At 46.6% G+C, this 14,367-nt stretch overlaps 1 protein-coding gene across 1 annotated transcript in view; it reads right to left on the minus strand.

The window, feature by feature from the left end:
• Nucleotides 1-13,787, minus strand: part of LOC144481871 (zinc finger protein 148-like) — a gene marked incomplete at its 5' end in the record, with an annotated part of 85,001 nt that extends 71,214 nt beyond the window's left edge. Inside the window, one exon of the mRNA XM_078201016.1 lies at nucleotides 13,586-13,787. Within this exon, the coding sequence (XP_078057142.1) occupies nucleotides 13,586-13,787 (202 nt within the window). The remainder of the gene's footprint in view (nucleotides 1-13,585) is intronic.
• Nucleotides 13,788-14,367: the final 580 nt, after the last annotated feature.

Here is a 14,367-nt window from a genome sequence, read left to right on the forward strand (position 1 = left end):
TACCTTTTGAATTAAAGTGATTGGTTATACTTAAACATTACGGTTTCTGACATTTAATTGATTGAATAAATTGAGTGCGTAAGATAGCCAACTCATGAATGGGAAGTTACCTAAATTCTAAAGGGGTAAATAAGTTTTAATTTTGACAAATATAAGGTGCTATAGAGTCTGTATGAGTTTTGCTTTTCCAGGAAATAAACTTTTCATTTGCTGTTGAAGAGGGATAAATTGAAACATATTCCCAGTTCATGATGTCACCATTTGAATCTAGGATAATTTTACAAAGTAATATATATTTGCTTTCTGCGTTTCACATATTGAGTAAATGTTATCGAAGGTAATGCACATGTGAACATGTAAAATCTGTTTGATTCAATGTTCCTAAATGTGAATAAGTTAGGAGTTAATTTTCTGTGAAAGATAAGGGTTCTGGAGAGTGTCAATGACATTACAACAGATGTCAGGATTTTTCTATTATTTAGTTATCTGGGGTTACAGGAGTTAAAGCCCTTGGAAGAGGAACAAATGAACCATTTGTGCAGATCATGTTATTCATAAATAAAAGGAATTGGCCAAAAGCAGATGAAATGATGGAGGCGTTTACTCTACAATTTGTTAAATTGGCATAAAATCACTTGAATCACTTCTTGCTGAAACATTGGGTAATTTGAGTCGTAAACGAATATTGCATGTGTATGTTAGTAGGGATGATGTGGAGATGCCGCCGTTGGACTGGGGGAAACATACTAAGTTTTAACAACACCAGGTTAAAGTCCAACAGGTTTATTTGGTAGCAAATGGCATTTGCTACCAAATAAACCTGTTGGACTTTAACCTGGTGTTGTTAAAACTCTTAGTATGTTAGTAGGGGACAGGTTTTGAGCTCTAACTGTTGGAGGTTTAGATTTATAATGGTAGTTGTGACAAAAGTGATTATGCAAATATGGATCATTTTTAACTATCAAATACATTGGCGGGTTAAACCTACCACTTCAGTACTTTTGATACATGACCCTCCTAAATCCAAATCTGAATTTTGTTTCCCTCTTCCATCTGTACCAATTGCCCTGTGCATAACTCTGGACCTAAAATGGTTTAATCATAACGAATTTGAACAAGGTATTATATGACAATGTTTACTATGAATTGGTACCAGTCTTATTAGATCTCTGAAATACATTTACCAGATTGGTGTCCCTCTCAACTTAGGGAATTATATTTTTATTTAACAGAGAGGTTGTCAAATCAAGTAGTGACAAATGAGGAGCAAGAATGGTTTGGTGGTTCAAAAGGGTCGCCAGAGGGGGGAATCCAATAAAACTAGTACCAATTCATAGAAAACATTGTCATATAATCATAGAATAGAATCATAGAAACCCTACAATGCAGGAGGCGGCCATTCGGCCCATCGAGTCTGCACCGACCACAATCCCACCCAGACCCTACCCCCACATATTTTACCTGCTAATCCCTCTAACCTACACATCCCAGGACTCTAAGGGGCAATTTTGTTTTTAACCTGGCCAATCAACCTAACCCACACATCTTTGGACTGTGGGAGGAAACCGGAGCACCCGGAGGAAACCCACGCAGACACGAGGAGAATGTGCAAACTCCACACAGACAGTGACCCGAGCCGGGAATCGAACCCGGGACCCTGGAGCTGTGAAGCAGCAGTGCTAACCACTGTGCTACCATGCCACCCTTCAATACCTTGTTCAAGTTCATTATGATTCAAAAGGGTTACCAGAGTTAATTATTGATGGAGCAACTGCTATATTGCAGGAGTGTTCATGGTTAACACTGTTGATTTTACAAATCTGGACATTAAACTTCAAACATTAATCGGGCAGGTTAAGACAATGTGAATTGTACGATGGAAGTTAGGTGGCTACATACAAATATTACTAAAGTAGATACTGTTCAGTTTGGAAGATGGAAAAGGGAAATAACGCAACAATTGCATACGGAATTGTTGTTACAAAAACAAGTATTCCGTTAATTGTAATTAAAACATTTGTAACATGTTAGTGAGTTCGATTGGATTTTGATACTTCCTGGTTGGGAAAGAGTTTGGCTATGGTCTGTGATGCATTTCGATTTATGCTCCAGGATCAAGAGGAGAGACCGTGGACGGAGAAAGATCGGCTACAACAAGGATTTAACAACAATATTGTCAATAGTGGCTTTAATATGGTTATTCTGGCTGAGTGTTAAGCATATTAGGATTTTTGTCAACTCATAATTAAAATCAGAGGCAGGTCGTAAAGTTGCTCTGGGTCAGGATCTCGTCTGGGAACTGTGATCTGAAGCTTCCTATGTTGACTAAATAAGGGAAGTTATTTACATTGAGTCAGACATTGTGGCTTTGACTTTTATTGCTGTTGTGTGTGCAATATGTCATGTGAACTAAGCATAATGGCGTCATTTGCAAGTAATTTCACTGGATGGTCGAACCATGTGATTGGTTTCTGGTGACACAGTTGGTTGGATGACAGAGAACCTTCCGGAAACCAGTGGAGGATTTGTGAATAAAAGACATTTGCGATCCTTTGTTTGCCAGCGACAACTCTATAGAGACTGGCCATCGTTTAGAAGACTTGTGCCCTGAAGGACTTTTACTCAGAAGATAGATTCTATATCGAGGATATTTCTTGGGCAAGGTTTTTCCAAAACTCACTGGTATCGATTTTCAGTTAAGTAATTAAAGTTGATTTCAGTAAAAGTTGATGTTCACTTAAAAGTTAAAGTTTAGTTGAGAATTGATGTTCAGTTAAGCGTTAACTGTAGTAAGAGAGTTAATGAGTTGCAACTGTTTATGTTTCAGTTGCTACCCGAGGCATCAAATAAAGAAATAGTTGAATGACTGAATGAGTCTATTACTGCTCTTGCTTGGCTCATTAAACTGCAAGGATACTCGGGCATACTGCCAGGATTGTCTCTGCTTTCTGACCCTGACTACATGGTGCACACTGTCCCAGGACTGTCTCTATCTGACGCTGACTACACGGTGCACACTGTCCCAGGACTGTCACTATCTGACCCTGACTACACGGTGCACACTGTCCCAGGACTGTCTCTATCTGACCCTGACTACATGGTGCACACTGTCCCAGGACTGTCTCTATCTGACCCTGACACCATGGTGCACACTGTCCCAGGACTGTCTCTATCTGACCCTGACTACATGGTGCACACTGTCCCAGGACTGTCTCTATCTGACCCTGACTACACAGTGCACACTGTCCCAGGACTGTCTCTATCTGACACTGACTACACAGTGCACACTGTCCCAGGACTGTCTCTATCTGACCCTGACTACACAGTGCACACTGTCCCAGGACTGTCTCTATCTGACCCTGCCTACACAGTGCACACTGTCCCAGGACTGTCACTATCTCACCCTGACTACATGGTGCACACTGTCCCAGGACTGTCTCTATCTGACCCTGACTACACGGTGCACACTGTCCCAGGACTGTCTCTATCTCACCCTGACTACACGGTGCACACTGTCCCAGGACTGTCTCTATCTGACCCTGACTACATGGTGCACACTGTCCCAGGACTGTCTCTATCTGACCCTGACTACAAGGTGCACACTGTCCCAGGACTGTCTCTATCTGACCCTGACACCATGGTGCACACTGTCCCAGGACTGTCTCTATCTAACCCTGACTACACGGTGCACACTGTCCCAGGACTGTCTCTATCTGACCCTGACTACAAGGTGCACACTGTCCCAGGACTGTCTCTATCTCACCCTGACTACATGGTGCACACTGTCCCAGGACTGTCTCTATCTGACCCTGACTACATGGTGCACACTGTCCCAGGACTGTCTCTATCTGACCCTGACTACATGGTGCACACTGTCCCAGGACTGTCTCTATCTGACCCTGACTACAAGGTGCACACTGTCCCAGGACTGTCTCTATCTGACCCTGACTACATGGTGCACACTGTCCCAGGACTGTCTCTATCTGACCCTGACTACAAGGTGCACACTGTCCCAGGACTGTCTCTATCTGACCCTGACTACATGGTGCACACTGTCCCAGGACTGTCTCTATCTGACCCTGACTACACAGTGCACACTGTCCCAGGACTGTCTCTATCTGACCCTGACTACACGGTGCACACTGTCCCAGGACTGTCTCTATCTGACCCTGACTACACGGTGCACACTGTCCCAGGACTGTCTCTATCTGACCCTGACTACACGGTGCACACTGTCCCAGGACTGTCTCTATCTGACCCTGATTACATGGTGCACACTGTCCCAGGACTGTCTCTATCTGACCCTGACTACACGGTGCACACTGTCCCAGGACTGTCTCTATCTAACCCTGACTACACGGTGCACACTGTCCCAGGACTGTCTCTATCTGACCCTGACTACACGGTGCACACTGTCCCAGGACTGTCTCTATCTAACCCTGACTACACGGTGCACACTGTCCCAGGACTGTCTCTATCTGACCCTGACTACACGGTGCACACTGTCCCAGGACTGTCTCTATCTGACCCTGACTACACGGTGCACACTGTCCCAGGACTGTCTCTATCTGACCCTGACTACACGGTGCACACTGTCCCAGGACTGTCTCTATCTGACCCTGACTACACGGTGCACACTGTCCCAGGACTGTCTCTATCTGACCCTGACTACACGGTGCACACTGTCCCAGGACTGTCTCTATCTGACCCTGACTACATGGTGCACACTGTCCCAGGACTGTCTCTATCTAACCCTGACTACACGGTGCACACTGTCCCAGGACTGTCTCTATCTGACCCTGATTACATGGTGCACACTGTCCCAGGACTGTCTCTATCTGACCCTGACTACACGGTGCACACTGTCCCAGGACTGTCTCTATCTAACCCTGACTACACGGTGCGCACTGTCCCAGGACTGTCTCTATCTAACCCTGACTACACGGTGCACACTGTCCCAGGACTGTCTCTATCTGACCCTGACGACATGGTGCACACTGTCCCAGGACTGTCTCTATCTGACCCTGACTACACGGTGCACACTGTCCCAGGACTGTCTCTATCTGACCCTGACTACACGGTGCGCACTGTCCCAGGACTGTCTCTATCTGACCCTGACTACATGGTGCACACTGTCCCAGGACTGTCTCTATCTGACCCTGACTACACGGTGCACACTGTCCCAGGACTGTCTCTATCTGACCCTGACGACATGGTGCACACTGTCCCAGGACTGTCTCTATCTGACCCTGACTACACGGTGCACACTGTCCCAGGACTGTCTCTATCTGACCCTGACTACACGGTGCGCACTGTCCCAGGACTGTCTCTATCTGACCCTGACTACATGGTGCACACTGTCCCAGGACTGTCTCTATCTGACCCTGACTGCATGGTGCACACTGTCCCAGGACTGTCTCTATCTGACCCTGACTACACGGTGCACACTGTCCCAGGACTGTCTCTATCTGACCCTGACTACATGGTGCACACTGTCCCAGGACTGTCTCTATCTGACCCTGACTACATGATGCACACTGTCCCAGGACTGTCTCTATCTGACCCTGACTACACGGTGCACACTGTCCCAGGACTGTCTCTATCTGACCCTGACTACATGGTGCACACTGTCCCAGGACTGTCTCTATCTGACCCTGACTACACAGTGCACACTGTCCCAGGACTGTCTCTATCTGACCCTGACTACATGGTGCACACTGTCCCAGGACTGTCTCTATCTGACCCTGACTACATGGTGCACACTGTCCCAGGACTGTCTCTATCTGACCCTGACTACATGGTGCACACTGTCCCAGGACTGTCTCTATCTGACCCTGACTACACAGTGCACACTGTCCCAGGACTGTCTCTATCTGACCCTGACTACATGGTGCACACTGTCCCAGGACTGTCTCTATCTGACCCTGACTACATGGTGCACACTGTCCCAGGACTGTCTCTATCTGACCCTGACTACACGGTGCACACTGTCCCAGGACTGTCTCTATCTGACCCTGACTACATGGTGCACACTGTCCCAGGACTGTCTCTATCTGACCCTGACTACATGGTGCACACTGTCCCAGGACTGTCTCTATCTGACCCTGACTACACGGTGCACACTGTCCCAGGACTGTCTCTATCTGACCCTGACTACACGGTGCACACTGTCCCAGGACTGTCTCTATCTGACCCTGACTACACGGTGCACACTGTCCCAGGACTGTCTCTATCTGACCCTGACTACATGGTGCACACTGTCCCAGGACTGTCTCTATCTGACCCTGACTACACGGTGCACACTGTCCCAGGACTGTCTCTATCTCACCCTGACTACATGGTGCACACTGTACCAGGACTGTCTCTATCTGACCCTGACTACATGGTGCACACTGTCCCAGGACTGTCTCTATCTGACCCTGATTACATGGTGCACACTGTCCCAGGACTGTCTCTATCTGACCCTGACTACACGGTGCACACTGTCCCAGGACTGTCTCTATCTGACCCTGACTACATGGTGCACACTGTCCCAGGACTGTCTCTACCTGACCCTGACTACATGGTGCACACTGTCCCAGGACTGTCTCTATCTGACCCTGACTACACGGTGCACACTGTCCCAGGACTGTCTCTATCTGACCCTGACTACACGGTGCACACTGTCCCAGGACTGTCTCTATCTGACCCTGACTACATGGTGCACACTGTCCCAGGACTGTCTCTATCTGACCCTGACTACATGGTGCACACTGTCCCAGGACTGTCTCTATCTGACCCTGACTACACGGTGCACACTGTCCCAGGACTGTCTCTATCTGACACTGACTACATGGTGCACAATGTCCCAGGACTGTCTCTATCTGACACTGACTACACAGTGCACACTGTCCCAGGACTGTCTCTATCTGACCCTGACTACACAGTGCACACTGTCCCAGGACTGTCTCTATCTGACCCTGACTACATGGTGCACACTGTCCCAGGACTGTCTCTATCTGACCCTGACTACATGGTGCACACTGTCCCAGCATTGTGTTAGACTTTTGCCCCCACACCACCACGACCTCCCACCCGTCCAGCCATGTGTCTCTCCCTCCACCCCTTCTACTCCAGGGTCTACTCACCCCCGTCAAGCAAGCGAATACCTTTCAGCTCCTACCCTTGCCCTGTCTCCCTCACCCTCCCCTCCCCTTAGGTCAAGCATGCCTTCCAGCCCTTTCACCTGCCTATAATGAGTTTTGGCCCCCCCCCCCTCCACATTTCCTCCACAGACACCCCACTCCAGTATGCCCATTCCATTCCCTTTTTGCAGGTCTTGCTCAGCAACCTTGGCACGGAGTTAGAGCAGCTGCAAGCAGATCAGTGAAAGGTAGCTAAACACTTTGCGCACAAATCTTGAAGTGGTGAATGAAGAGCAGTTTGCCAGGTGTACATGAGGTATATGTGCTCGTGGTTCACACTGGTCTCATTAGCTGCTGGCGTAGCCATTGGATTTGGAGGACGATTCTGGAGAGGTGGATTTTTAATGATGATTCTTGAGTTGCAAAGGCACACAAATGCATTTCCCGACATAGCGCAGCGGGCAACCCGACCCACCACGAAAGGCCAGAGTGGAACACTGCAACCTGTTTTTAAACTGGTGAAAAAGTGACTTTTCAAAGTTTATTTAATAGGCTTACATTCACACTGCAATGAAGTTACTGTGAAAATCCCCTAGTCACCACACTCCGGCGCCTGTTCGGGTACACTGAGGAAGAATTTAGCATGGCCAATCCACCTAACCAGCACATCTTTGCACTGTGGGAGGAAACCGGAGCACCCGGAGGAAACCCACGCAGACACGAGGAGAATGTGCAGACTCCACACAGACAGTGACCCAAGGCAGGAATCAAACCCAGATCCCTGGCGCTGAGGCAGCAGTGTTAACCACTGCGTCACCGTGCCACAATCTGAATTTTCTGTTTCCTTGTGCCACGATGCCCTCCGCTGGGGAAACCCGAAAATCCCACCCGACATCTTTCCCTCTGACTGTACTTCCGCCTGTCATTACTGCGTTAATTATGATTCTCTTCACTTCTGGCCTCCTGCATTAGGGCGCTTTGGCCAGTTGGTTCACGCTTGCTGCAAGTCCTTGTTCTCATCCACACATTCCTGTTGGTCAAAGTCTAGGGCTGAGGCTCCTCCATCACTACATTGTGTATAACCATATCTGTCTGATTCATAGACCCTCCTCTCCCTGATCACTGCCCAGCTGTCAGGTTCTGCTCAACAGAATGGATATGACTGCCTCCTGGAACCGTGTCCAGGTAACTCCCTCTCTCCCTGATGCTCTACAATGTCCACAGCTCAACTCCAGTGCAGCAATTCTGAGCTGAAATTCCTCAAGCTGCAGATATTGACTATGGATAGGGTTATTGCGATTGCAGCGCTCTCCTCCAACTTGCACGTTTCAGTTATGGCACACCATCTGTCCTGCCATGTCTATCTAACCTTATTTATTTGATTACTTAATTTGTTACTAACTTAATAAGGGAAAGTTGCAGTTTCCTAGCTGAAAGCCAAAAAAACTCACCAGTTACTAGCGGCATCTCCTTTGCTTTCTGGATCAAATTAATGCTTACAAAGCACCCAGCTCTGCTACACGGTTGATTCATAATGGCCTGAGGGCAAGTAGCAGTAGATGTGGTGTTGCTCATGAGAACAATCAAACAACAATCACTGATGTTTAAAATGGCACTGGAACTGTGGTTTGGTGAAGACTGTGTTATGTTCAATGTTTGAGAGAGGGACAAATGAAGTCGCGTGTTTTACAAAAGGTTGTGGAAGTGGCACCTCGCGAGAACCATCTTTAATCTTTGTAGCGCTGCCGGCAAACTTCACTCTTAACTCTTCAGCATTGATCATTTCCATTTCTGCCCAAGGCTCTATTGGCTTCTAATCTTTTCTTTTTTAATTTTCATATACTGTCTTGGAAACATAGAAAATAGGTGCAGGCGGAGGCCATTCAGCCCTTCGAGCCTGCACCACCTTTCAATATGATCATGGTTGATCATGCACTTTCAGTATCCCACTCCTGCTTTCTCTCCAGACTCCTTGATCCCTTTAGCTGCAAGGGCCACGTCCAGCTCCCTCTTGAACATATCTAACGAACTGGCCCCAACAGCTTTCTGTGGTAGAGAATTCAACAGGTTCACAACTCTCCGAGTGAAGACATTCTTCCTCATCTCAGGAACAAATACTGGGTGTCCTTGATAGGTATGTCCCTGTCAGGCAGGGAGGAAATGGCCGAGTGAGGGAACCGTGGTTCACAAAAGAGGTGGAATGTCTTGTGAAAAGGAAGAGGGAAGCTTATGTAGGGATGAGGAAACAAGGTTCAGATGGCTCGACTGAGGGTTACAAGTTAGCAAGGAACGAGCTGAAAAAGGGGCTGAGGAGAGCTAGGAGGGGACATGAGAAGTCCTTGGCGGGTCGGATCAAGGAAAACCCCAAGGCTTTTTACGCTTATGTGAGGAATAAAAGAATGACCAGGGTGAGGTTAGGGCCGGTCAAGTACAGTGGTGGGAACTTGTGTATGGAATCAGTAGAGATAGGCGAGGTGATGAATGAATACTTTTCTTCAGTGTTCACCAAGGAGAGGGGCCATGTTTTTCAGGAAGAGAAGGTGTTACAGGCTAATAGGCTGGAGGAAATAGATGTTCGGAGGGAGGATGTATTGGCAGTTTTGAATAAACTGAAGGTCGATAAGTCCCCTGGGCCTGATGAAATGTATCCTAGGATTCTTTGGGAGGCGAGGGATGAGATTGCAGAGCCTTTGGCTTTGATCTTTGGGTCCTCGCTGTCCACGGGGATGGTGCCAGAGGACTGGAGAGTGGCAAATGTTGTTCCTCTGTTTAAGAAAGGGAATAGAAATGACCCTGGTAATTATAGACCGGTTAGTCTGACTTCGGTGGTTGGTAAATTGATGGAAAAGGTCCTTAGGGATGGGATTTACGACCATTTAGAAAGATGCAGATTAATCCGGGATAGTCAGCACGGATTTGTGAAGGGCAAATCGTGCCTCACAAATTTGATAGAATTTTTTGAGGAGGTAACTAGGTGTGTTGATGAAGGTAGGGCGGTTGATGTCATATACATGGATTTTAGTAAGGCGTTTGATAAGGTCCCCCATGGTCGGCTTATGATGAAAGTAAGGAGGTGTGGGATAGAGGGAAAGTTGGCCGATTGGATAGGTAACTGGCTGTCTGATCGAAGACAGAGGGTGGTGGTGGATGGAAAATTTTCGGACTGGAGGCAGGTTGCTAGCGGAGTGCCGCAGGGATCGGTGCTTGGTCCTCTGCTCTTTGTGATTTTTATTAATGACTTAGAGGAGGGGGCTGAAGGGTGGATCAGTAAATTTGCTGATGACACCAAGATTGGTGGAGTAGTGGATGAGGTGGAGGGGTGTTGTAGGCTGCAAAGAGACATAGATAGGATGCAAAGCTGGGCTGAAAAATGGCAAATGGAGTTTAACCCTGACAAATGTGAGGTGATTCATTTTGGTAGGACTAATTTAAATGTGGATTACAGGGTCAAAGGTAGGGTTCTGAAGACTGTGGAGGAACAGAGAGATCTTGGGGTCCATATCCACAGATCTCTAAAGGTTGCCACTCAAGTGGATAGAGCTGTGAAGAAGGCATATAGTGTGTTAGCTTTTATTAACAGGGGGTTGGAGTTTAAGAGCCGTGGGGTTATGCTGCAACTGTACAGGACCTTGGTGAGACCGCATTTGGAATATTGCGTGCAGTTCTGGTCACCTCACTATAAGAAGGATGTGGAAGCGCTGGAAAGAGTGCAGAGGAGATTTACCAGGATGCTGCCTGGTTTGGAGTGTCGGTCTTATGAGGAAAGGTTGAGGGAGCTGGGGCTGTTCTCTCTGGAGCGGAGGAGATTGAGGGGAGACTTAATAGAGGTTTATAAAATGATGAAGGGGATAGATCGAGTGAACGTTCAAAGACTATTTCCTCGGGTGGATGGAGCTATTACGAGGGGGCATAACTATAGGGTTCATGGTGGGAGATATAGGAAGGATATCAGAGGTAGGTTCTTCACGCAGAGAGTGGTTGGGGTGTGGAATGGACTGCCTGCAGTGATAGTGGAGTCAGACACTTTAGGAACATTTAAGCGGTTATTGGATAGGCACATGGAGCACACCAGGATGGTAGGGAGTGGGATAGCTTGATCTTGGTTTCAGATGAAGGTCGGCACAACATCGTGGGCCGAAGGGCCTGTTCTGTGCTGTACTGTTCTATGTTCTATGTTCTCAGTCCTGAATAGCTTACCCCTTATTCTTAGACTGTGACCCCCTAGTTCTGGACTTCCCCAACATCGGGAACATTCTTCCTGCATCTAGCATGTCCAGTCCCATCAGGATTTATATATTTGTTTGAGATCTCCTCTCAATTCCAGTGAGTACAAGCCCAGTCAATCCAGTTTCTCTTCATAGGTCAGTCCCGCTATTCCAGGAATTGGTCAGGTAAACCTTGTGTTTGATATATGATGTATTTTTACCCGAGGTAGTTCAATATTATTGAAAGATTACACCAATTTGATGACAAAACTCTGCATATGCATCATAAGTAACAACAGGACGTTGGCACCTGTTAGTTTACTATCCTGCATGTGCCTCGTATTTCCATTTCTTGCAAAAACAAACTGGCACCTTTCTCAATCAAGCAGAATACGCATCAATGCAAGGAATTAGTTACAGCTTAATCCATCCCTACGAAGTATTCAGGCACAAAGTTACTGCAAAGAAACAAGAGGCTCAAAATGAATCCGGTTTACAGTCAGCCCTTGTTACAACAGAACCAGCATACAAATCACTTGGCACACTGACCTTTCTTTGCCTGTTCACAACGGCATTTAGTTTGGGGCTTATTTTTGCAATGTTGCAGAGTGAGAAAAACAGTTAGCTCCAATTTATTATATGTTGCTTATATATAGTAAGGAATGAATCTGATGCCAGTAGATTATAGATATAAAATCATGTGATAGCAAAAGCTGCGACTGAAAACCTAACCATCTAAACGTGAAGCAAGAGGTAACTTACACAATGCATCACTGTGCTCAGTATTTTGACGTCACACATGAATATCATTCAAAAGAACTTACTGATTCAGAGTTTCATTGAAAAACAGCACCTGTTCCAGAGAAATGGAAACGGGAAAAGGCAATTCAGCCCACCTGATCAACTGGCACCTTCTCTGTTTAATGCATCACTGGGTCAGACAGAGCTGGCAAGTCCCAGGTTCAAATCCCCCTCTCTGTGTGAAGCTGGCTGATCTTAGCTGTAGGAGCTGTGGCATTCCCAAGCTCAGAGTCAGGGGGAGGCAAGAGCAGAACTGTCAGGATTCCCTCTCCTGATCACAGCCCAGTAAGACATGCTGAAAATGAGGGCTCAGTTGTGGTATTCCCACCCATCGCAAACTCCCTCCCCCAGCAAACAAACAGTCTATTGACACACAAGTGGGATTTTCCGGCCGCGCTCACATCAAAACCGGAAAATCCCGCTCGATGTCAATGGACCTTTTCATGGTCCACTTCCCCCTCCCCCACCCTCCCGCTGCGATTCCTGTGGTGGGCGGGATGGGAAAGTTTCCCCGTCTGCACTTACACCAGAAGACCGAACGGTGGCTGACATCTGCGGAACCGAGCTTCCAACAAGAGGCAGCATGATCGGAAGAGGGGAGGAGAAAATAGGCATGGTCATCTGCTTATTTTCTGTTTTTTGGAAATGCATTTGAAATTTGAATTTAGAACGTCTACACCTACAAATCAGAGAGTAAAAGTCAGTGTACTGGTTACAGCAGTGTAAAAGTCACAACACAATTTCCATCACACCTGCGAGTAAGTGAGAGCCCAGATCACAGAAACCTGTATCAAGGCACAACTTACACAAGGAGACTTATGTAGCCACTTCCAAAAACTTCAGTTCAAATATGTTACGATATTTATGACATTGGAGAATACGCACTTGTTTTCTAAAGAATGCAATAAAAAAGCTCCATTGATGGATCAGCTGGTAAGAACACCACGTAGATGTGGTTCCCAGACTTGTGTCATGTTTGCTAATTTCAGCAAGGAGAGCAGTTGGAGCACGACAACTCCTTCCCCGTGTCCTTGGGTGAAAGGATCATTAGCCACTTTTCTAATTCCAATCACAGCCAAAGGACCCCTTGATATCCGGTAAAGACCAGATCGGGGTCTGCCACGCAAAAATAATCTGGTGACATTCACTGGTTAACACAAGGAGGATGGCTATTGGATGAGGTACTTGCGGAACTACTACCCTTGTTGACTTTATTGGATCGCAGAAAAGAGGGTGCAAGAAAATTTAAACATGCGCTCATTTCATGATCAAAAGAAAAACATTTTACGACCTTACAAATCTTAAAGAAAAGAGCTCTTATTAAACAGAACAAGGGCCTTATAATCTTCTGGCATCTGTAACAAGAGTTTGGCTGCAGTGGTATTTTCTTCTGAAAGTGCACACATTCTTTATCTTACTGTGAGCTCTGTACACACCATGGCCCTTGCGTTCTACCTGTGTGGATGAGGATGTGCCTCTGGAGGTGGTAGTTAGTCCGGAAGGCTGCGCTGCATTGCTCGCAGACGTGAGTCTTGGGAGACTTAACCAGGAAGGAGCCATCTTCACCGACTACCAAAATCTGAAAGGCAGAATATTCACACACAATGCTCGACATGCTTACTGCCAAGACACTGGACAAGCCCTCAGAAAATCCTTGCTAGGAAAAACACAAAATGGGAATCACAGTCACTGGTACAGCAGACACACTCTGATAGGCACAGGCTATTACAGCTGGGACTCCCGTCAAAAAAAAGTCACAGGACATTTTTAGAATGGACAAACTTTCATTGAATAAAACAGGCATTTCAGGACAAATGGCAGAATAATCCATCATGTTACAACCATTTATTCAGATATATAGGTTTTTCGCCACTTTTTAGCCGAATTTTTAATCAATATTCAGATCAGGGCATCATAGAGTCATAGAGGTTTATAGCATGGAAACAGGCCCTTCAGGCCAACTTGTCCATGCCACCCAGTTTTTAACCACTAAGCTAATCCCAATTGCCTGCATTTGGCCCATATCCCTCTATACCCATCTTACCCATGTAACTGTCTAAACGCTTTTTAAAAGACAAAATTGTACCCACCTCTACTACTATCTCTGGCAGCTTGTTCCAGACACTGAAAATCTTATTCCTCTTTCCCTTTTGTATCTCTCCCCTCTCACCTTAAACCTATGCCCTCTAGTTTTAGACTCCTCTACCTTTGGGAAAAGATATTGACTATCTAGCTGA

Source organism: Mustelus asterias, chromosome X, assembly GCF_964213995.1.
Source record: "Mustelus asterias chromosome X, sMusAst1.hap1.1, whole genome shotgun sequence".
NCBI classification, from domain to species: domain Eukaryota; kingdom Metazoa; phylum Chordata; class Chondrichthyes; order Carcharhiniformes; family Triakidae; genus Mustelus; species Mustelus asterias.